Raw genomic sequence first — 24,101 nt, 5'->3', positions numbered from 1 at the left:
AAGCACAAGCTGTATGCTGAAGGGCTGTGATGATGATGGATTTGTGCCACCTGTCCTGGCACTGTGTGAGAAAAAAAATAAACTTCTCTGTTTATCAGAGCTTCAAATTATTTAAATTTTTTTATTCCATAAGAGCTGAACTTTCATTAAGGAGGCTAGCATCAACTTCACCAAAGTTACAGGCAAAGTACTAAATCTTTTCTCCTTGAGTCAAAGAAAATTATGGAAATGTAAAAACTTAGAGAATGTAAAGAGTCATATGAACTGGCATTAACGTCTTAAATTCCTAAAGAAGCTTAAAAAACCAAAGTAGCATGCATGGAGTGAGTGCAGGTAATAGTTGCAGTTTTGAAGATGGTAGTTGAATTCTATCTGGCAAAATCTGGTATAGATGGCCCTAAGCCAGAGTAAATTGGGAGATACCAATTTTGAGGTCATGCTGTGTATGGGGGAGGTCCCTATTTGTCTTAGCAATTGTTCAGAATAGTCCTAATTTTTCTGTCGGGGTTAATGCAAAAGGTCACTGGTGAGAGGGTGACCCCAGCTTCTTGGAGTCTTGACCTTGACCATGACATAAGTTGGAAAGAGTTTCTTTAGGGAAGGAGGTAGATCTTTGTTGTAGAGCACTTGCATAGCACATGTGAGGCCCTGGTTTTGCAGCATGTGTGAGGCCCTAGGTTTGAGCCACAGAATGAGAAGAGATGTTTCTTTAGTGGTTCTAGTGCTTTTAACTCTAGGAAAGTTGAGAATTTTGCAAATAGATGATAAATGATAAGCTTTCTGAAAACCAAGTGATATTCTCATCATTGATTAATTATCTACATACGTCTTATAATTGATACATTAATACTCCTTACTGAAGTTCTATCAGAGTAGACATAGATTCTGTTTTCTATATTTTCTTGAGTAGTTGATGTGACTTTCACAATTTTTATGTTGGAGGATAAAGTTTTTTTTACAAAGATTATAAATAGTATCACAATGCTTTTAAAGTTCACCAAATCTTTTTTTTTTTTTTAATTAGTTGGGGAATTACCGGTGCAATTTAGTACTTGAGAAGGCTTTACTTGTCAAGTCAGATAGTTGAAGTACTTAAAAGAAAAATGTACTAAATTTATGAATTTGCAGTTTAAAATATTAAAAATTAAATTTGTCAATGATTCTAACGTTCAGTGAGTTCAGTCTGTCCAACTTGAGTTGTTGAAACCTTAATCAAAGACCACCTTGAAAATGAATTGAATTTTACTCGTAAGTAAAATGCTAAGATTTGTAAGTTGAATCCAAAGGCTTGTGAAAAATGAAAGGTTCGTGTGCACGTTGAGCGCCTGCATAGAGGCTAGGCATTGACATTGGGCTTCATGCTAAGATATAGGGATTTGATATTGTATGTTTAGTTTCAGCAACAATTCTGGAAAGTATTCAACATCCCTCTTGTCAGTTGCATTCTCTTTAGGTGTTTGGTCCTTAGGATACTCTTGAGATACACATTTCTTGATATAGTTTGGATCATGTAGGCAAAACAGACTGATGTTCTTTAGATTGCATTTAAATTTACAGAAAAATACCAAACTCTGGTTGGTGATATGCTGAAGAGTTTAAAAGCAACTATCCTGATATATGCAGTTTACTTTGAAATAAATAATAAATAAGTTGGGCTGTGTCATAAAAGAAATACTGGATAATGGTTGCAGTGGTAGAATTTAGGTGGTGATGATATGATATATTATACTAGTTGTTTAATTTTTCTATGTGAAGGGAAATTTTAATGATGAAATGTTGTTTAGAGGGTTCCCAGTAATGATGAGATAAAGTACATTTTCTGAGTGTTCTTTGTAGCTTAAAAATTTTGAATCTTGTTTGTTAGCTGTGTGACTTGGGGAGATTCACTTAACTTCAATCGAGCTATTTGTGAAGTGAAGATAGCGGATGTACTCAGCATAGATCTTACTTTCTGGTAAGCTCTTAACACACTGTAATTATGATTTTATGGTGCAACAGAACTGGCTGAGAATAAACCACCCCTCAGAGGGTCTATTCTGTGCCTAGTACTCCCATTTTCAGTACAATGAGGTAATCTTATCCTGCATTGTCCTGTGTCTACCCTTCAGTACAATCACCTACACTCAAGAAGTGAGAGACACTGAGCAGAACTGGAAAGTGGCTTCATTAAGTTTAACCCTTCCCTAACTCTCTGCATCCTCATGGATGTAGTGTCTCCTTTGAACCTGAAGGGCTCTCACTGGAGAGGTGGCATTTGCTTTGTTAAACTTAGTAGCATTCCCAACGTGGTGTTAATGTAGTTGATTGGTGAAGACTGTAGCCTTTGCATAAGGATAGGACATCTCCTTTCTGAGGGTTCTCTTGGATTTTAGCCTTTTGGACAGGTGTCTTGGGAAGTGTTTTGGGGCAGTTCTTTTCTCAGAGTCAAATCATGTTTATGCATTGTGATAGCTCATGCTGTGAGATAGAGACAAAGGGTCAGGAATTTGGAAGAAGCTGCAGCTGGTTTTAAGGACATCAGCAAGGGGTAGGAGGAATATACTTAAGGTATTTTTGTGGATGTACTATTCACTTTTCAATGTCCATACCATGCTGGTGAAATGAAAACAAATAACAAAACCACTTTATTAGAGAAGTATCCCCATCAAGCTGGATGTGATGGTGTATAGATTTGTAACTATTTGAGAACCAGAAATAAGTGATTGTAGTCTGAGGCCTACTGTGAACCAAGTTAGTGTGAGACTCAATCTGAAAAACAAATGGAAAGCAAAAAGACTGAGGCATAACTCAAGCAGTACAGTGCTTGTTTTGCAAGGCCCTGATTTCAGTTCCCCTGTACCACAAAAATAACACACACACATGTGTGCGCACACGCGCACCCCCCCCCCCCACACACACACTGAGGAGTATCTCATTTTATTTAGGCTGATATGGCAAAATCTCATAAACTGGATGGCTTATTGTAAGGTCCACCCTGGGCAATGCAGGCCCTGTACAGACACCTCCCTTCTTCTTGGCTAAGTCTCGGCCCAGAGCCTATGTTACCTAGGTAAGTGGCAGTCACTTCCCCCTCCAAGGTCATATCCTGGGCCACCCTGGTCACACCTTCTATCAGATTGAGGGAGGGTCCCAGGCCCTGAGGTCACATCCACATTCAGTTTGCCCACACCTTCTCCTTGCCCCTTCTCTATTTAAACCCAGGCAGTACCTCAGCTCCCCCCTTTTGGCCATGCCTGTATACCGTGCAAGACGGGGGCAGGCAGTTCAGGATAAATAAACTTCTCTTCCTGCCTGAGTACCATGTCTCTTTATTGGCTACCTGATTAAACCTACCTATTTTTAATTTATCGTACACTTATAAGCAACAGATAATTATTGGTGACAGTTCTGGATGCTGGAAGTCCAGGATCAAAACCAACTGAGTGTCTAGTAAGGATATACTTTCTGGATCATATTTGTAGGGGGATACTTCTTGCTGTTCTATAGTTTGCTGGACAGGGAGAGGTCATCTCTGCGACCTCTTTCATAGAGGCACTGCATCCCATTCATGAGGTCTCTGCTCCCATGACCAACCTTTTAATGCTATTTCCCAGTGCCATCACCTAAGAGGTCAGGCTTTCAATATGATTGTGGGAGTGGCCAGACATTTAGGGCCTGGTAGAAAATATAGTTGCTGAGTAATTATTAGCCACATTTTGAAAGGCTAGGGAAGCTATATGTAAATCAGAGTCCATTTATGTACAGCTTTCCAGCTGTGGTAGTGTACATTGTTGGTAACAATAGAAATCTCAGGGTGTCTTCCTGTAAGGCTGGTTCATAAGGTATGAAATAGGACATGGTTTCTCTGCTACAGTAATACCACTGGAAAATTTCTTAAAAGCTACTAACTAACTTGCTTTTTCCCACCTCTCCTTTCTTTTATTTGAACCCAAAACTTTACATATACCATTTTCTTTGAGCTTTTTTCTCCCAAGTTTTCTTTTTACCTGGTCTGCTCATTCATTTTCTAATTTTTCATTTATAGCATTTAGCCTGGTCTCTTTCAGTATGAGTTCAAGCTCAAAAAGGCATTGAAAAATAAGATTCAGAAGAAATCATCTTAGCTTAGATGTTCTAAGATAATCTGAAAAGTAGTTGGGAGAGCAATGCGAGAAAGTAGGTTCATGTTTGTGGTTATGAGGTTAGGCATAATGGTATGATAATGAATGCTCCAATCTACAGGGATCTGAATGGAAAAGTTTGTATTTGGGAGTGGTTGGGATAGAGAGAATGATGGAGAGTAGAGTTTGATGTCAGTGCTGATCTTCCAAGTTGTCAAAAAATGAAATTATAAAGTGGGATATGCAAATTAGGTAACTTGCATAACAGGGAAAGGAAAGAGAAGTTGAAGTAAGGAAGGATGGAAGAAATAAACAGGAAGGAAAGAAGAAGAGAAACCAAGAAACTGGGCTGGAGAGAAGAAGAAATAGCAAATAAGTCTTTGACCTTCACAGATCTTAAAAGCCAAATCTGAATCTTTCTAGCTTATCAATACTGCATGGGTGCATCGTGCAATATGTAATCTGAAGTTTCTACTCCTGCTATGTTTAACATTCAAGCAATATTTAGATTTTAAACACAAGGAATGAGGTTCAGAATGTTATCAACCACTATACAAACTTCATGATGAAAATACAAACATCTTGGATTTGTTTTTATGGCAGCACCACCAAGCCAAGGTTTGGGATTCTCTGTCTCTAGCATTTGATTTATAAGCATCTTGTATGTTTGGTGTAAGTGATAGTTTGTGGAATGGGTCCCTAGTCAGAGACCATGGACTCCAAAATGATGTCAATCAACTAACAGTGGAGCCTGGCACTTAGTGAGGCTGCTATTGTTTTAATTGCTGCTCCTAGAGAGTGGTTTATCTGAATTTTACAGACCCTTATGGAACTTCCCTACAGGTTCTGTTTTGTAGTTTACTTGCTTGATTGGGGGTTGTTTTAAGGCCACTGTAGTAAAATTATTAGAAATCTTAAAAGCTTTTCATGTGTAATAGCTAAATTTAACAATGAACTGTTTCCTTTTCTTTCTTTTTAAAAAACTTATATTCTGCAATATGTACAGACTTTCAGGTTCTGATATAATAAATTTGAGTGATGTAAAGTGCCAATCCTGTCATGCTTTACTGGTTTATTTGAAGTGCTATAGTGATTTTTAATTAAAGTAGATTACTAAAAGATGAAACAAGTATAAACTATAAATCACAGTAGCCATTCTTAGTTATTTATCCCTCCTAGTTTGTGGTCCTCGGCCCCCCAGTCTGCCTTAGAAAGCTTACACTTTGTGGTGCTGATTGAGCGCTTTTCTGTTTACAGCTCCTTTTCCTCTCCTTCCCTGTGCTGCTTGACTTGACATCATATCCTCTGCCCACTTTGCTTTATAAAACTACATATAATAGCATGTTGCTCAGTGGAGGGTCTGAGAGAGAAATTGATTTTAAATAGAAGAAACAGAGAAAATGGAATTGAGAGATTCTTTTGATCAGGATTAATTTTGTCTTTTCAGAGCTTTTCATTCTCTACTTGCAACAGTTGTACCTATCAAATGATTTTATGACTTTATGAGATTTATAGTGTGTCCCCTTGGTTAATTTAGAATACATTTCCCTGAATTGTATTTGTTGGGTAATTTTGGGAAGGGAATTGTCCAGAAAGGAATTTTCACAGAATAGTAAGTGTAGTTACTGTGTTCTGAACTTCTTCTTCTTCTTTTTTTTTTTTTTGGTCGCTGGACTTGAACTCTGGGCCTGGGCGCTGCTGTCCCTCAGCTCTTCAGCTCAAGGCTAGCCCTCTGCCACCTGAGCCACAGTGCCACTTCCTTAACTTCTTTTACTTACTGTAGATACAGAGATGGTAACAGCTTGTCTGTATTTCCTCTGCTTTGTATTCAGCTCTTTCTCCAGTTGTAGACACTTTTGATCAAAGTCGACACAGGCATCTGTCCTACTCAGTTTCTCCTTTGTTCTCCCCCTCCTTCTGCTCTGGCATGCTGGGTCATTTGCATAGCTGGTTGGGGAACCCAATTCCCCTTCAGCTTCCACTTCTAGCCTTCCCTTTCTCACAGTTGTGTATGCTTTCATTCCGGTAATGAATCCTTCAACCATAACTCAGTGGTTCTGCTTCACTAATTGAACCCTGACTAACTTGTGCTTTTCTTTGAAAATCATCAGAAAAAATGATTTTTTATACCTAGTTTTCCTTCCCTTCAAATATAATATAAAATTCAGTGGAAATGCTTCTGGTGTTCATAAATACTTATTGCCTTCCATGATTATTTCTAGAGGTTATAGAAAGAAAAGTGCCACATGTTTTCTTTCATGTATTAGGAAAGAGGAGGGTTAATATGGAGATGAATATGATCCCAGTAATTTGCATGTATGTATTAAATGTCACAGCGAAACCTATCTTTGTAAAATTAATATGTACTAGTAATAACAATATATATTCAATGGCAGCAAAAAAATAAAAAGATTTCCCTTCCTTAGAGATAATCCGGTTTCTATCTCTTACATATATTTGAAAACTGCCATTTTAGGTAAGTGGAACTTAAGTCTGTGATGAGTAATAGTTTGGTGGGAAGTCAAGCATCTTCAGTCTCATTTAATCAAGCTATTTTGTCATTGGTGAAATAGTTTATTCTAATATCCTGTGTGCTTGAAATTCTCTGTTCTGAATTTGAGACTGTGCTATGCATCTTGAAAGTTGGGATGATTATTTCTATCTCAAAGCTGCCATTGTACATATGTGAAGAGTTATTACAGCATCACCTTATCTCTAGCAACCCAGTGATAGTCTGAGGAAATATGTATCAGCCCATGGAAGATGTTACGGTAATGATAGAAGATTGGTAATTCTCCTTTTTTTTTTGGTTAGTCATGGGGCCTGAACTCTGGGCCTGGGCACTGTCCCTCAGCTCTTCATCTCAAGGTTAACACTCTGCTACTTGAGCCACAGCACCACTTCTGGCCTTTTCTACTTATGTGGTGCTGAGGAGTTGAACCCAGGGCTTCATGCATACAAGGCAAGCACTCTACTACTGAACCACCTTCCCAGCCCCATAATTCTGCATTTTTAAGTTTACTATTTGCAGTCAGCAGAAAACAAGGAAGTTAACATTTCTTTTGTAAAATTGGCACTTTGGCCTATAAGTTTATGTTTTTCATGAAGTTTTTCTTTCCATAATATGTTTCAACTCTTCTCTTCCACCTTCCCTTCTCCCTACCTTCTAATAACAGATAAATCTGAAATAGTAAGATATTTTAATAGTCTCAATTAGGATTCTGTCAAACCTGATGAAAGGTGATCACCATGCTAGAAATTACACAGTGCAGTTGTGCTGAAACTGGATATTCCAAACTTGCTTCATTCAATGAGCCATAGAAATTATACTTTCCTCAACAAGGTAATGTATTTCGTCTCACTGTAGTACTGTGAACATCTGAATCAGAACAGAAGACTTAAAGAGAAACTTCTCTGAAGAGGAAAGAAGGATGGCCAGTAGACACATGAAGAAACGCTCAACTTCTCTAGCCATAAAAGAAATGCAAATCAAAATAACATTGAGATACCACCTCACCCCAGTTAGAATGGCTATAATCAAGAACTCTAATAACAACAGATGCTGGAGGGGATGTGGACAGAAGGGAATCTTACTGCATTGTTGGTGGGAGTGTAAACTTGTTCAACCACTTTGGAAAGTAGTATGGAGGTTCCTCAAAAGACTCCACATAGAACTTTCCTATGACCTAGCAATCCCACTTTTGGGCATTTACCCAAATGATCACAAACAAGACCATACTAAAGCTACCAGCACAACTATGTTTATTGCAGCCTTATTTACCATAGCTAAGAAATGGAACCAACCCAGATGCCCCTCAGTAGATGAATGGATCAAGAAAATGTGTTATCTATACACAATGGAATTCTATGCCTCCATCAGAAAGAATGACATTGCCCCATTTGTTAGGAAATGGAAAGACTTGGAAAAATTATATTAAGTGAAGTAAGTCAGGCCCAAAGAAATATAGGTCCCATGGTTTCCCTTATTTGCAATAACTAGTATATGTCTGAGTCAAGCAGAAAAGGTCAGATAAGTTGATGTTAGGGAAATGAACCTAAGATGCTTATTCAAATGTTTTTTTTTCTTTCATGCGATTGTTTCTAACACATTTATAAGATTATTTCTTTGTTGCTTTGTATGTCCCTCCCCCATGGTATAACCCCTGCTTTCACTGTATTTGATGTTGTTATAATTTGTGGAGGGAAAGGGGAAAAAATTGTTTAAATAGGGATACAGGCGGACCCATTGCAACAATGAGACGTATAAGTTGTTATGTTGAAAATGAACTTTACAACTTTGGTGGGGGGGGGGAGGAGGGCTGGGTGGGGGAGATGGGGAGAGGATGGGATGGGAAGGGGAAACAAAGGAGGAGGCTACAATGCTTGATAAGAAATGTACTCATGTACATTGCCCATGTAATTGTAACCCCTCTGTACAGTATTTTCACAATAAAAATAATTCATAAGAAAGAACAGAAGATGCATTTCATTTCACTGTATATCATCTACACATGACTCAGAATAGATCATGCACACATGACTTGGAGTATATGATGCTGTTCATGTCATATCAATATCATGTTCACATGACTTAGAATGGATGATGCAGATTATCTTAAAATAGCATTTTTGTACACATAACTGGGAATGGATAATGCAGTTAATCTTACTGCACAGCCATGTACACATGACTTGGAGTAGAATAGTAGCAGTCATCTTGTTGCAGTGTCATATACATATGACTTGTAATAGAAGATGTAGCCATCATCTCATGGCAGTACTGTGTCTACAGTGCTGCTTGGGAAGGTTATATTACAAAGAGAGCAGTACTGGATACAAATCCATTCATTGTGCAATACTTGATTTATCAGTAAACTATTTTTAAAAGATAGCTGAAAATAACATTGGTATTCTGTATTTTTGGCCATTTACTTTCTTCTCTGTTGTGGTTCTGAGCAGTGTGCAATGAACATTATTTTTTTCATAAAAAAGTTTCAGAAAATACCAAATCTTAAAAACAAAATAAACCACTTTCACAAAGCTTTCCTAATTTCCTAATTTAATAATTTTTTCCTTAGATTTAACAATCCAAGAATTTTTTTTTTTTTTTTTTTTTTTTTTTTTTTTTGTCAGTCGTGGGGCTTGAACTCTTGCCCTGGGTGCTGTCCTTCAGCTCTTCAGCTCAAGGCAAGCATTCTACCACTTGAGCCACAGTGCCACTTCTGGCTTTTTCTGTTTATGTAGTTCTGAGAAATCGAACCCAGGGACTCAAGTATGTGAGGCAAGCACTCTACCACTCAGCTACCTTCCTAGTCCCCAGGAATATTTTTTCATCCAGTATGAGACTTAGGAGACTAAAAATTGGTGTAAAACTGTATTACAATTAAAATAACACTTGTGGCAAAGAAGGGGAGGAAAACATTAGCATAATGCATTATTTTAATGTATCAAGTAGAATAAAACAAGACCTTGGGATGAGATTTTGTGTAGGTTTTCTAAATATCTTAAGGTGATAGATTATTGAGTCTTCAATTAGATTAAAGTTTATTGGTTTATCATAAACTTTGAAGAGATATTGTAAATTGTACATTTGCTTTTTGGAATTACATAGATCTTCTGAATGTTCCTATATTTTACTATACAATTATTTTAAAGATCACATTATTGTGTCACATCAGTCTCATAGAGAAGTCTTTAAATATTGAAAAGCTTTCAAGTTCATGCTTAAGATACAAGTGTTTCAAAATTCTAGGTTTTCACTTGATTCTTACATACATTTTGCATTTATCAAATATGTCATATAGCACTATTTCTCCATATATAATATATATAATATATATATTAGATTAAACTTTCCTGGCAAACTAACAGTCTGACCATGAGTACACACTATTCATTGTCAGAAACTTAACAGGAAATGAGCCAATTATAGAGAAGCAATTGCACATAAAAGGTGTTAAGAAATGGACTTTGGAGTTACACTAGGTACTAGTCCAATTGTATGGTTACTAATGAATAGGGACAACCAGTTTCTTGAGAAAATAGATTAGAGTATCCCCCACTACCTGCACCTCCTGCCAAGGTTGTTATCTAAAGAATAGTTACATCATCTTATTCATTTAGAAAATAATCAAACTGCATATTTGAGGATTATTTGTAATTGGTAATAAAAAGAATTTGGATTTTTGAGAAATTGGATGCTCAAATGTAAGGAGGGATATTCAATGGGATCAATTCGAATGATGAAGATACTGGTTACTGAAGACTAGGGTTGGGCCACTTTCCTTGATTTTCAGTACTTGTAGTAAATAACTACTGAATTAAACTTCACAAGAGTTTACCTCAAGAGGAGAAAAACTTGCTTTCTTTTGGATTGTTAAGTTAGTGCAGCATTTGCAATTTATTTAGTGAGCTTAATTTTTGACTTAGGTTTGAGTTACAGAATATATGCCAAGGTTTCTGTTGGGTCTGCGATGCTGGCTAGTGTGTGGATTTGTGGTAGGGTACTTGCCTAGAATGCACCAGCTCCAGGGTTTGAGCCTGCTGCCCTCATTTGTGGTTCAGTCTCCTTAGTGGTTGCCTGTTTTACCACTTGGACCTGAGTAATTACTCTTGAACATGAGGTTAGATGGGACGTGTTACTGACAACATTGTATTGAAAGTGTGCTGTTTCTGTGTCTTGGAAGTCTGTGACAAAAGCTGATGTAATCAGCCTGTGTAGTGCCAATTAGCAGTGGCCAATTAGGTGTTCTGTCTAGCTTTCCTCTTGTGCTGCTCAAAAGCTTGGAGAGGAAGCATCTCTCTTGTGGATGACAAGGGCATGAAAAATGATAATGGCAATGCAGTCCTGGTTAGCCTTTTAAGAATTTAAAATGATCATAATTAAACATTTAAGTAGACAGCAAAAAGTACTTTTTCCACTTGGTATCTTCAAAAGATGAATAGGGAATGTCTTCCTTCACACCAGTTTTTGGTAATTGCTAAAAAATCATTGTAATGATGATAACTATCATATTTGTTTTTTGAAATGTGCCACTTCATAAGCACATTAGCTACTGTATGTCATTTATTCTTCATGTTACAATAACACTATAGATTCCTTTAATATGATCTATTTATAGACACATATACTTATCCCTTCTGAATCTCAACTTCCTTTTCTGTTCAAAGAAAATGATAGGTAGATTTGGGAGAAAGTTTTGTTTGTTTTCTGGTGCTGGAGATGGAACCCAGACCTCTCTGAGTCCTAGCCAAACATTTCATCATTGAACTCCAATCCCAGCCCTAGAATCAGAGTTTTTAACCCAGGTCTCTAACTCTTTGACCCTTGCTTGTATATGCAGTACCCCAAATGTGCAGTAAATTCATTTTGCTAGTTTTATTTTCTGGAATTTCCTGCAGTCACCATGTCTTCCGCTCAACTTGTTGGACACTAGCAAGTTTGACTGGTGGTGTAATAGTTTGTATCTAGAGCTGAAGCTATGGTAAAAGGATAGAGAACATCATTATTCTAAGAGGGAATTGTTTTTGCTCCCAAGTGGAAGGTGAACCCTGGCATTTTGAGTAAACACACATACAAAAAGAAGGAAGTCTGAGACAGTGAATGAGCCTTTATGCTGGAACAGTATTAGTTGTCATGACATTTTCACGACTTGAGAGTGTAAAATCTTTTTGTCAGTACCCATTACCTTTATGATAAAAGCTGTTGTTCTTTCAGGTCAAACCTTTGCCTGCTTACCTATGAGTAATAATGACAATGACAGTAGTAGTTGGAGCAGCTTACATGGCAAGATGCCAACATGTTTTTTTAAGCTATCTCAGAAATTAACCGTTTTATTCTCTATAATATACTAAAGATAGGAAATTAACTAACTTATGAAGGCAGTAACTCCAGTCAGCTGAGTTCTCAGGCTCTGAGGTTAAGCGTTCTCATGCATTATCTATCTTCTTTAATTCTTAAAACAACTTTCATCTTTTTGACTCAGTAAACTGAGTCTCAGAGTTATTAATTTTCCATTTAACATACACTTAGTTGAGGATGGAACTGGATCTGCAGATTCTGAATCTGGTATCTTGACTAGAAAACCATAGCAGTCTTGTGGAATATGGTCTGATTTGGTTTTCTGATTTTAAATAAAGATGGCTCCTGAGCAGGATCCTAGCTGTGGCCTTTAAATGTCTGCTGTTTGCTTATGAAACATGTTTGATTTGGAGACTTTATGATTATTTTTGTTTTTAATGGAAGGGAGGGATCTCTCTGTTTTGCGAAGGCTCCATTTATCACTGGTCTAGTGGACAACCAACTTGCTTGTCAGGCCATAAAAGAAAACTTTTGTGTTGTTACTGTAGTCTAAAAGGTCAAAAATAGACAATTCCCTCTTTCTCTTAGTGTGCTAAGAGACAAATAGTTTACAACCACTTGCCTTCCCCCTGACTCTGGGATTTTTTTTTCATCTTGCCAATATTTAAAAAAATATTGCTATAAACTCTATAAATTCTTCTCCCATCTAATACAGTCTTCCCTTTGACACTTGGAGAGCTGACAGGTAGTTAGCTCCTTTGACTGGCAGATTGGTGCCTCTGTTTCATGAGAGTGTCATTATCCAGTAGAATTAGTACTGCTAACCTGGGTTTATTTAACACTTCTAACACACTCTGGAGCAAGAGAACAAATACCTTGCTTTCTTGCTTTCTCCTGGGATGCTCTACTATTAGCTGATTGAACTGGTGGGATGCATTTGTGTATTCTTGGTAAACAAGGTTTGTGGAGGCACAGTAATGTTTTTGGAAGGTCTTTATTGCCTTATCTTTCAAATTTGACTTGAGTGCTTTTACTAGTCACTTGGAATGTCATTATTGCTTTCCTTGCTGCTATAAAAAGAAAATGAATTTAAAATCAACCACAAACTGAATTTTTCTTTTTCAGATGCCAAAGAAATTGTTTTAAAAGCACAAATCTTAGCTGGAGGACGAGGAAAAGGTATCTTCAGTAGTGGTTTGAAAGGAGGTGTTCATTTAACTAAAGAGTAAGTCTGGAGGTTTTTACTTGGTTGGTTTTGGACTAAGCAATTATATTGAAAGCACACTGAGAGGGATGGTGGGATAGGGGTGGGAGCAGGTGAAAGCCAGTAGAAGGAACAAAGTGTGGGTAAAAGGCTTCAGAAGTATCTCAGGTTTTTATCTGCTAGCCTTTTCTTCCTGAATTGGTGAAAGCTATGTACTTCTTTCTAAGACAGTGATTCATTATAAATGTTGGGGACAATACCACTTCCAAGTGGAAAGCCACTGTTGTAATGCCACTCTTTCTCCCTCATTTCCCCCATTTAAGGCCCACAGTGGTTCCTCATGATCAGTGGCATTGTATAATTGAATAGTCCATGCCATGTTTTTTCAGTGTTCTCTCTTAATTCTGAGCACTTGGTTTTCCCCCCCTGATCTCCTGGCATGCTTCTTCATTGTTTACATTGATCCTTGTCCTCTGTGATTCCTCTCATTGTTTAGTATTTGTCAGATCATCCACTGTCAAAGTCCTATTCAACTTAACCTAAATCTATATGCATGTCAGCATTGTCTCTTTTCTGTGACTGTAACTTACTTGGAGAAGATAGCAGAGATTAGGAGCATCATTCATTCATTAGTTCATTTGTTCTTTGCACATTTGTATTTAATGTTAGTAAGCCTCTGTTAAAACACTAGCTCTGTAGTCTATGAGAGGGAAGTCTCATAATTTCTGTGAGTGGAGGTGAGCCCTGTGCATTTTGCATGTATGGATGGACTGTGTTCTAAAATTATTGGATTTTCATCTTTTTTTCTTTTTTCTTTTTCTCCTCCCTCTTAGCCCTAAAGTTGTGGGACAGCTGGCTAAACAGATGATTGGGTATAATCTAGCAACGAAACAAACTCCAAAAGAAGGTGTGAAAGTTAACAAGGTAATGTAGATGCTTTTGGTCACTTTCTTCTTAGGTGTTAAAAAACAACAACAAAACCCCAGACAATCATACTTCACTTTTGACAAACTTAACAAAGCACTACTCTTTGGCAATGTGCCATTTGTTTTAAGCATCATATAATTTGTTGGCGAGCTGGAGAAATAAAAGTTCTATTAAAAAATTACTTACATGTTTAGCAAACATCAATGGATATGAGTGACCGGAGCGACAGTTTTCCCACTGAGAATACATATTCTGTTCTAGCTAAAACAGGCCTGGCAGTACTGCCTTGCACTCAGATGGACTCTCCCGCCCCCAGGTATCCCGGTGGGCTCAGTGTTGTGTGGCAGAATTTCCAGTTATGATAGTTTTTCTCAAAAGTATTTGTGAACCATACTCTGAGATTACTACCATTTTGAGTTACCCTTATTGCTAGGAGTGTATTATAGTAGAGGAGATTGTTAAGGTGCCCAAGTTTGCACAGTAGAGGTAGGGGGCAGGGGGAAAATGAAGCAAGCCCAGGGAAAAGAGGCTTGCCTCCACCAGGAAATCATGAGTGGTAAAGCTGAGGCTAGAACCTAACCTTGACCATTATCTGTTTCCATTTTGTTATATCCTTGTATGTAGATGCACCAAAAGCAGACACGTGATTTGTACAAAGTAAGAATGTGGAAACCTGTCTTCAAATTTCAAAACAGCTGCAGCATAAAGTAAATTTTGGAGAGGGATCCCTCTGGGCATCACGTGTGACAGCTTTAGGGAATGCCCATGGTTAGACATTTCTATCCTACTACTGTATAAAGCTCTTTCTTTTGGGACTGGTGACATTGCAGGGCGGTGGGGGGGCAGGGAGGAGTACTTTCTCTTGAGAGAGAATCATTGTTTGATGCTATCTGTTCTGTACTTCTGGACACCAAGGTGGTAGTATATTCTGTTATACTTTTCAGAGAAAGTTTTTTGAAAAATTCTCAGCATGACCTAAACACATAATCATCAGCTAATCCTGAATGTGTCATGTGAAGGTCTTTGCTAGCCAAGAGCAGGATACTGAGCTGGAGAGACAGTGGAATACTAGAAGTCTTCCGGCTAAGAGCATTTAGTTTTTTTTAACCTGTTAAAGGAACAAAGTTCAAAGCTGATTGTGTGATTTTCATTTGTCAGTGCTTCTGGGATTCAAGAACTGTTTGAAATGCTTAGATGTGTTTCATTCGGTTGATTTGGTCTTGCTCAGCCTGGAAGTTACTTCTATTTCCCATTTAAGTCTGATTGTGAACCTTTACCCCTGGTACCTTAGGTAATCTTTGTCTTTAGAGGGCATCATTATTGTTTTTATTTGTAGAAATTCATTGTTTTATTTGAACACATGGTAGTTTAGATTAGAGTTTGTGATGCTGTTAAAAAGTGTATTAAAATGCATGCATAAAACAGATTTACACTATATAGTAATAGAATTCTGAATTAGTTCGTAGAATAAATTCTTGAAATACTGAAGATAAGTATGTTCTTATAAATTGAGTCATTTGCCAGGAAAATACCACAAAGATTTATTTTTTAAGCCACCCCCCCCCAAGATTGCAGAAGTCATTAAAATACGTAAAAACATTCAGCAGTACAGAAATAGAAGAATTAGGATTAAAAGTTATGTTCCTACTACTCAGAAATAGTTTTCTTGCATTATTTTTGTCCTTTTTTTGTATACATTATAAGCTTACAACATTTCTGTAACAATAACTTATTACATTCAGTTTCAATGACCTTGCATTTCTGATTTTATTATGGATTCTTTTCACATCAGTATATGTGGTTTGTTGTTCCAGTGCATTCATTTAAAAGTAAAGCTAGAGCTATTAATGCAGTATCACCAAATATAATAGTAAAAGGAAAAAATAATATGTTTGAAAAATATTTTTATATCATACAATCTCACACCATATCTACTACATAAAAAGAGCTAAATACATGCTTCTTAGTCACAATCAAATCCATGCAAATTCTAACACATGATAATAGTAAGTCACCATTTACGATATATTTGTGATGTTGCAATAATAGCTCTGGTTTTACTTTTAAATGAATATAGCATTGCTATTATGTTAGGTAAAAAGAATCGGTACATATTAAATAACACATGCCTATGGAGCTAATATAGGAAACATTTGATTCCTATGTCTTCCTCTTTTCAGGATGTGTGTAACAGCTTACCCCAGTCTAGGTGGCATATCAACAATTGAGATTTATTTCTCACTGAAGGCTAGGAAGCCCATGAAAAAAGTACCAGCACATTCGTTGTCCCATCCTAACTACTCAGGAGGCTGAGATTTGAGGATTGCAGTTCAAAGCCAGCGTGGGCAGGAAAGTCTGTGAGACTCTTATCTCCAATTAACCACCAGAAAACTGGAAGTGGTGCTGTGGCTCAAGTGGTAGAGTGCTTGCCTTGAGCTCATCGACAGTGCCCAGGCCCAGAGTTCAAGCCCCATGACCAGCAGCAACAACAAAATTTGGTGTCCAGTGAGGATTTAATCATGGTATTCCACCATTGAATTGTCTTTACATGTTTGGAAAAATCAGCTGAGTTTTATTTGTATGGTTCTGTTTTGAGTTCTTTTCCACTGATCGGTGTGTCTGTCCTTCTACCATTACCACACAGTCTCAATTACTGCAGCTGTATCATGAGTTTTGAGGTGGAGATTGATTATTCTCACATTATTCTTTTTGAAGTCTGTTTAACCTATTAACACATAGCTTGAAATTATCTTGCCTTCATTCATGAAAAACCTAGCTTATTTTGATAGGCATTGTATTAAACTTTATATTAATAGGGAGAGAATTGCTATATGTTCTTATAGTCCATTGATATGTCCTTACATTGTACTTAGGTCTATTTTGATTTCTTCTATAAACATTGATTGTTCAACATATGTTGGAACGTGTTTAAATAGATTTGCATCTAATTGTTTCCTTTTCTTATTTTCTGCCACTGGGGCTTAAACTCAAAAGTTTTTGAGCTCTCTAGGCTTGCTTGCTCACTGCTGGTGCTCTACCAAATGAGCCATGACTCTAATGCAAGCATTTTGTTAGTTAACTAGAGATGGACTTTTCCGTTCAGGCTGGCTTTGGCTTTAAACTGTGATTCTCTATATCAGCCTATTGAGTAGCTAGAATTTCAGGTGTTAACCTCTGAGCCCCACCTTCCTTTCTTTCCTTTTCAATAGCAATCAATAGTAGCAGCAAATTCTTTTTTTTTTTTTATTTTTTAAATTTTATTTTATTTTATTTGAGAGCATACTGTACAGAGGGGTTACAATTACATTGGCAGGATAATGCATACATTTCTTACCAAGCATTGCAGCCTCCTCCTTTGTTTACCCTTCACCTCCCTTCCCAGCCTCCCCCCTCCCCCCCACCCAATCATACCCCCCCCCCACACCGACATTGTAAAGCTTGCTTTGACATGACATTTTGTAATTCTCCTTGTTGCAACAGGTCCACCTGAATCCTTAAACGACTTGTTTGTCCCCATCTCCCCCACATGTTATACTGACATCAAATAAAGTGAAAGCGGGGGTTGCACTGTGGGGGAGGGACATACAAAGCAACAAAGAAATAATCTTATAAATGCGTTAGAAACACATGCATGAAAGAAACGAAAACATTAAAATACATATTTAACGGTTCGTTTTCCTAACATCACATTATCTGACCTTTTCCGCTTGACTCATACCTATACTAGATATTGCAAATAAGGGAAACCATGGGACCTATGTTTCTTTGGGCCTGGCTTACTTCACTTAATATAATTTTTTCCAAGCCTTTCCATTTCCTAACAAATGGGGAAATGTCATTCTTTCTGATGGAGGCATAGAATTCCATTGTGTATATATACCACATTTTCTTGATCCATTCATCTACTGAGGGGCTTCTGGGTTGGTTCCATATCTTAGCTATGGTAAATAATGCTGCAATAAACATAGTTGTGCTGGTAGCTTTAGTGTGGTCTTGTTTGTAAACATTTGGGTAAATGCCCAAAAGTGGGATTGCTGGATCATAGGGGAGATCTATGTGAAGTCTTTTGAGGAACCTCCATACTGCTTTCCAAAGTGGTTGAACAAGTTTACATTCCCACCAACAATGAAGTAAGGTTCCTTTCTGTCCACATCCCCTCCAGCATCTGTTGTTGTTAGAGTTCTTGATTTTTGCTGTTCTAACTGGAGTGAGGTGATATCTCAATGTTGTTTTGATTTGTATTTCTTTTATGGCTAGGGATGTTGAACATTTCTTCATGTGTCTATTGGCCATCCTTCTTTCTTCTTCAGAGAAGCTTCTCTTTAAGTCTTTCGCCCACTTATTTATTGGGCAGTTGTTTCTTTGAGGATTTGTTGTTGGGTGGTTTAATTTTTTTGAGTTCCAAGTATATTTTAGATATGAGACCCTTGTCCGTTGTATGGCTAGTAAAGATCTTCTCCCAATCGGTGGGCTTTCTATTGATCTTGCCAACTATGTCATTTGCCCTGCAGAAGCTCTGCAATCTTATGCAATCCCATTTGTCCAACCTTTCTTTGATTTGTTGTGCTTCCGGGTCTCTATTCAGAAAATTTCGACCTGAGCCAAGGAGACCTAGGGTTTCTCCTATTCCATCCTGTAATGTTTTCAGAGTGTCTGCTTTGAGTTCAAGGTCTTTGATCCATTTGGAGTTGATTCTGGTGCAGGGTGATATATAAGGATCTAGCTTTAGTTTTCTACATGTAGTTAACCAATTTTGCCAGCACCATTTACTGAAGAGGCTGTCTTTCTTCCATTCTATTGTTTTAGCTTCCTTATCGAAGATTAGATGGCTATAGGTCTGTAGGTTCATTTCTGGGTTTTCAATTCTATTCCATTGGTCCTGCGGTCTGTTCTTATGCCAATACCAAGCTGTTTTGATTACTATGGCTTTATAGTAGAGTTTGAAATTTGGTATTGATATTCCTCCAGCAGTGTTCTTTCCGTTGAGGAGCGTTTTTGCTATTCGGGGTCTTTTATTGTTCCATATGAATTTTTGGATTGCCTCCTCTATTTCCTTGAAGAATGAGGGTGGAATTTTGATAGGTATCGCGTTGAATTTGTAGATAGCCTTGGGAAGTATTGCCATTTTCACGATGTTAATCTTGCCAATCCAGGAGCATGGGAGGTTTTGCCATTTTTTAAGTTCTGTGTTGATTTCCTTTTTCAAGATTTTAAAGTTTTCATCTTAGAGGTCCTTCACTTCTTTAGTTAATTCCTAAGTATTTTATTTTTTGTGGGGCTATTACAAATGGAGTTGCTTTCCTAATTTCAGCCACACTTTTCTCATTGTTGGCATACAGAAAAGCCATTGATTTTTGGGGGTTAATTTTATAACCTGCTACTTTGCCAAAGTTTTGAATCAGCTTGAGTAATTTGGGAGTGGAGTCTATGGGATTCTTTAAATACAAGATCATGTCATCTGCAAAGAGGGAGAGTTTTATTTCTTCTTTCCCTATTTGGATCCCCTTTATGTCTGCATCTTGTCTTATTGCTGTAGCTAGGCATTCTAATACTAGATTGAAGAGAAGTGGAGAGAGTGGGCATCCTTGTCTTGTTCCTGAGTTAAGAGTAGCAGCAAATTCTTAATTTCACTTCCCAGAATGTTCCTTGATAGTTGTTAATAATTCTTTTCTAATTGCTTGGTAGATTGATAGATTCACCTAGTGGGTCTGGAAATTTCTTTAACTGTCGGCATTTCTGGGTTTGCCAGCTCTCCCAGCATATAATCTGAGATTTATGAGGCAAAACACAAAATAGTACAAAAGATAGAAAGGACTGTATTCATTATATTCATGCCCTAGCTTTGAATTTTAAATTATATAATGTCCCCAAGTTTTATTTGTACTTAGAGGAGGAATGGGAAAAAGTGTATCTGCTCCATCACTCAGAAGCTGAGATTATTTTTTTTTAATTTCTAAGCTTGAGATGCTATTTAAACACACACACACACACACACACACACACACACACACACACACACACACACACACACACACACACACACACACGCATTTGTACAAAACAAATGCCTACATGTTGATTGTGTGTCTGTTGTTTGGGACAGGAATGACTGTGAGGTAGTGCCATTCATCCTGTAGTTCAGGAATCACTTACAGTGCTGTGTATTACTCTGCGGGAAATTTAAATTTTTTTTCCCTCCAGTCCTGGGGCTTGAGTTCATGGCCTGGGCACTGTCTCAGAGCTTCTTTTGCTCAGTTCTGTCACTCTACCATTTGGTCCACAGTGCCACTTCTGGCTTTTTCTGAGTAGTTTATTGGAGATAAGAGTGTCATGGCCTTTGCTGCCCTGGCTGACTTCGAACTACAGTCTGCAGATCTCAGCCTCCTGAGTAGCTAGGATTGATTACAGGACTGAGCCACCATTGCCTGGCAACATTGATGTTTTTTAATCTTATCTATGAACACTCTGTTTCAAATATTTTGTATACTAACTCTCATGTACAGACCACAGTTTGAATAGCAGATGTAAAAAAAATAAAAGCAGCGATAAAACATGAGAAAAAAAGTTAAGAAGCTTTTAATACTGTGGACTCTTTGTTATCTCTCAGAAGAAGCTCTTTTGAAATGAATCTCTCTGAGTTTCTCCTTAGAAAAGTGTTGGCAAACCCATTAGATTCCTTGTAACAATCCCTAAAACATTCTGCCATCCGGAGTCTTAGGGATGTCATTGTTTAATAGTGTTTAAAAACTGATTATTGTATGAAACTTTTTGAGTTTTCTCTTGGAAATAATTTTCCTGGGGATAATTTCTTAAGAAGTGATACATTATTTTTTGGCAAGCAGGGGCTGTTGGAGAGAGCAGCTGGTCTTTGCAAACAGAAATTTGATGGAATACAATGCACATCTGTCAACACTGTAGAAGATGAAGAACAGGACTTTTGAATGACACTTATCCTAAAGAGCCTCTAAGAATACTGACAGCCATTTAGTGTCTCATTAGGCTCACTCTGTATTAGAAAGTGAGCAGTATTTAGGCTACTATACCAAAAAAAACTTAGAATCTTCATTATGTATTTGTACTTATGTCATTTATTTCTTAAAACAGTTCTGTCTCCATCTGGGGAAATCTTTAGAAGAGATGAATATCTTCATTTCTCAAACTATTAGTATTGATGCTTATACAGAGAAATTTCATGTTATTTCTATAAATTTTGTATTGTTACTGTATTTGATAAGGAAAAAAATAGAGCCAAATATTTTTGTTCCCCTTGTCTTCCACTCCTCACTTAGAGATTCTAAGAATTAACTCAGGCAACCAAAAGTCTAAGAGGAAAATTGCATGGTTTGACTTTCACTCACTGACATTTTTTCAAAGAACAATTTGAAATTGGAATGGTTTTATGATTTCCCTAACTTCTACCAATCACCATATGCTAAGCAATAAGAAATAATTAAGATATATTTTTATGTTAAGAAATGAGTCCTGGGCCTAAAGGCATGCTGTATCATTGCTGTTTATGTACTTTTTTGTATCTTTGCATCATTGTTGTTGTCATCATCTTCCTTCTTCTCCTTCTCATCACTGGAGATTGAACCTATGGCCTTGTGCATGTTAAGACTGCACTATCACTGTTTTATGCACATTTTGCCACCTTTTGTCATCATCATAATCATTATCAGTGCTGGGGAATGAACTCAAGTCCTCATATGCACAAAGCATGTGCTCTGCCTCTTAGCTACGCTTTCAGTCCCTGTATTTATTCTGTACAACCAAGTATTGTATTTGTAAAGTAAGTGGAAATATAAAATGGGATAAAACGTGGTGATCCAAGATAAAAAAGTAAGTATACAAATGTAGCAAAAAGCATCAGACATAAAATAATCCTTCTTTGGGTACAAAATTGGTTTTCCACCAATGAAATCCAAGAATATTTGAGTAGTAATAGATAAGTTCTGTCATTGTGCCAAATTAAAGTAACAGCTCGTTCCCTGGAGTTTTTCTTATGTGACGCAGTTTTTCAAAGAAGAATAAAAAAAGAAAAGAAAAAGATTAAAGTGGGAAGGTTCCTTGAGGCAAACTAAATACTTGTCACTTGAACAAGTTAACAGGATGAATTAAGGAGGTGAAAATGGGCATTGTGATTCTCGAAAACAGAAGCCTGAGTCTCCTGATACTAGATCACTCTGTTTGAGGACCTTGAAAATGAAGCTCTCTCATTTGTGAAGTGACTTTGTGTAGATTTCCAAGTGAGAATCTGCTTGATACTGAATTAAATTTGACTTTCCCATTAATGTGGTAGGTGATGGTTGCTGAAGCCCTGGATATTTCCAGAGAAACCTATTTGGCCATTCTGATGGACAGGTCCTATAGTGGCCCTGTGCTAGTGGGCAGCCCCAAGGGCGGTGTTGACATTGAAGAGGTGGCAGCTTCCAACCCAGAACTTATCTTTAAGGTATGATCAAATAACCTTGCTACTCTGTATTAACTGTTATTATAGAGCCCTTAAATATCTAATGTGGAGACAAAGGCTGGGAGCAATGCATTTGTTTTTGGGGTTTAAGGTATAAAATGTTTTGTCCTCTTTGTTAATGAAAATCTAGTTAAAGCAAGGTAAAATCAAAGTATCCAATGTTGAGTGGCTTTCTTCTTGGCTTTTCTTCTCTTTTCTTTTCTTTTTTTCCCTCCCTCCCTCCTTCTCTTTCTCTCCTTCTCTTTCTCTCCTTCTCTTTCTCTCCTTCTCTTTCTCTCCTTCTCTTTCTCTCCTTCCTTCCTTCCTTGCTTCCTTCCTTCCTTGCTTCCTTTCTTTCTTTCTTTCTTTCTTTCTTTCTTTCTTTCTTTCTTTCTTTCTTTCTTTCTTTCTTTCTTTCTTTCTCTCTCTCTCTCTCTCTTTCTCTCCTTCCCTCCCTCCCTCCCTCCCTCCCTTCCTCCCTCCCTTCCTTCCTTCCTTCCTTCCTTGCTCCCTCCCTTCCTTCCTCCCTCCCTTCCTTCCTCCCTTCCTCCTTCCTCCCTTCCTTGCTTTCCCTCCTTCCCTCCTTCCCTCCCTCCCTCCCTCCCTTCCTTCCTTCCTTCCTTCCTTCCTTCCTTCCTTCCTTCCTTCCTTCCTTCCTTCCTTCCTTCCTTCCCTCCCTCCCTTCTTCCTTCCTTCCTTCCTTCCCTCCCTCCCTCCCTTCTTCCTTCCTTCCTTCCTTCCTTCCTTCCTTCCTTCCTTCCTTCCTTCCTTCCTTCCTTCCTTCCCTCCTTCCTTCCTTCCCTTTCTCTCTCTCTCTCTCTCTCTCTCTCTCTCTCTCTCTCTCTCTCTCTCTCTCTCTCTGTCTCTCTCTCTCTCTCTCTCTCTCTCTCTCTCTCTCGATTGTGGGGCTTGAACTCAGGCCCTTGGTGATGTCCCTGACCTCTTTTGATCAGGGATAGCACTTTCCACTTTGAGCCACCGCTCCACTTCCAGTTTTTGAGTGATTAATTGAAGATAAGAGTTTCTTGGGGACTTTTCTGCCTGGGCTGGCTTCAAAGTGCTATCCTCAGATCTCAGCCACCTGAGTAGCTAAGATGACAGGCGTGAGCCACCAGTGCCCAGCCAAGAAATTATCACTTTCTTCTTTTTTTGGGGGGGGGGAGGGAGGAAGAGTCAGTCATGGGGCTTGAATTCAGAGCCTGGGTGCTGTCACTGAGCAACTTTATTCAAGGGTCTACCACTTTGAGCCACAGCTTTACTTCCTCTTTGTTTCTTTAAAAAATTATTGTAAAGATGAATTCAGAGGAGTTACAGTTGCATAAGCCAGGTAGTAAGTACATCATTTTTCTTGGCCTTTCTCCTTCTCATTTCCCTCCCCCCTTTCCTTCTCTGTCATGTTTTGATTTCCTCTGGATTAACTGTTTTGTATAGAGAATGACCCAGAGATTCTGTTCAGGGAGATGTGAACTAGAGATTGTCTTTAGTAAAAGGACTTTCTCTAAGGTCCAGATTCTGTTACTTTGTTTTAGCCTTTGAAATCATTTCCCTTTCATTGAACTAAGATTGGTTTCAGAAATCTGTAGTCAACACTAACTAGCAGTTTCTCACCAACCCTCCTTT

General features: G+C 37.9%; 1 protein-coding gene across 1 annotated transcript in view; it reads left to right on the top strand.

Moving 5' to 3' along the window:
* The window catches only part of Suclg2 (succinate-CoA ligase GDP-forming subunit beta), a 249,512-nt gene that overhangs the window by 104,650 nt on the left and 120,761 nt on the right, over nucleotides 1–24,101 (top strand). Inside the window, exons 3-5 of the mRNA XM_070018922.1 lie at nucleotides 13,027–13,126; nucleotides 13,939–14,029; nucleotides 22,332–22,484. Of these exons, the coding sequence (XP_069875023.1) occupies nucleotides 13,027–13,126; nucleotides 13,939–14,029; nucleotides 22,332–22,484 (344 nt within the window). The remainder of the gene's footprint in view (nucleotides 1–13,026; nucleotides 13,127–13,938; nucleotides 14,030–22,331; nucleotides 22,485–24,101) is intronic.

This window comes from Dipodomys merriami, unplaced genomic scaffold (assembly GCF_024711535.1).
Source record: "Dipodomys merriami isolate MVZ:Mamm:240054 unplaced genomic scaffold, mDipMer1.0.p SCAF_13, whole genome shotgun sequence".
Lineage (NCBI taxonomy): Eukaryota > Metazoa > Chordata > Mammalia > Rodentia > Heteromyidae > Dipodomys > Dipodomys merriami.
This window is presented reverse-complemented; position numbering and strand designations above follow the sequence as displayed.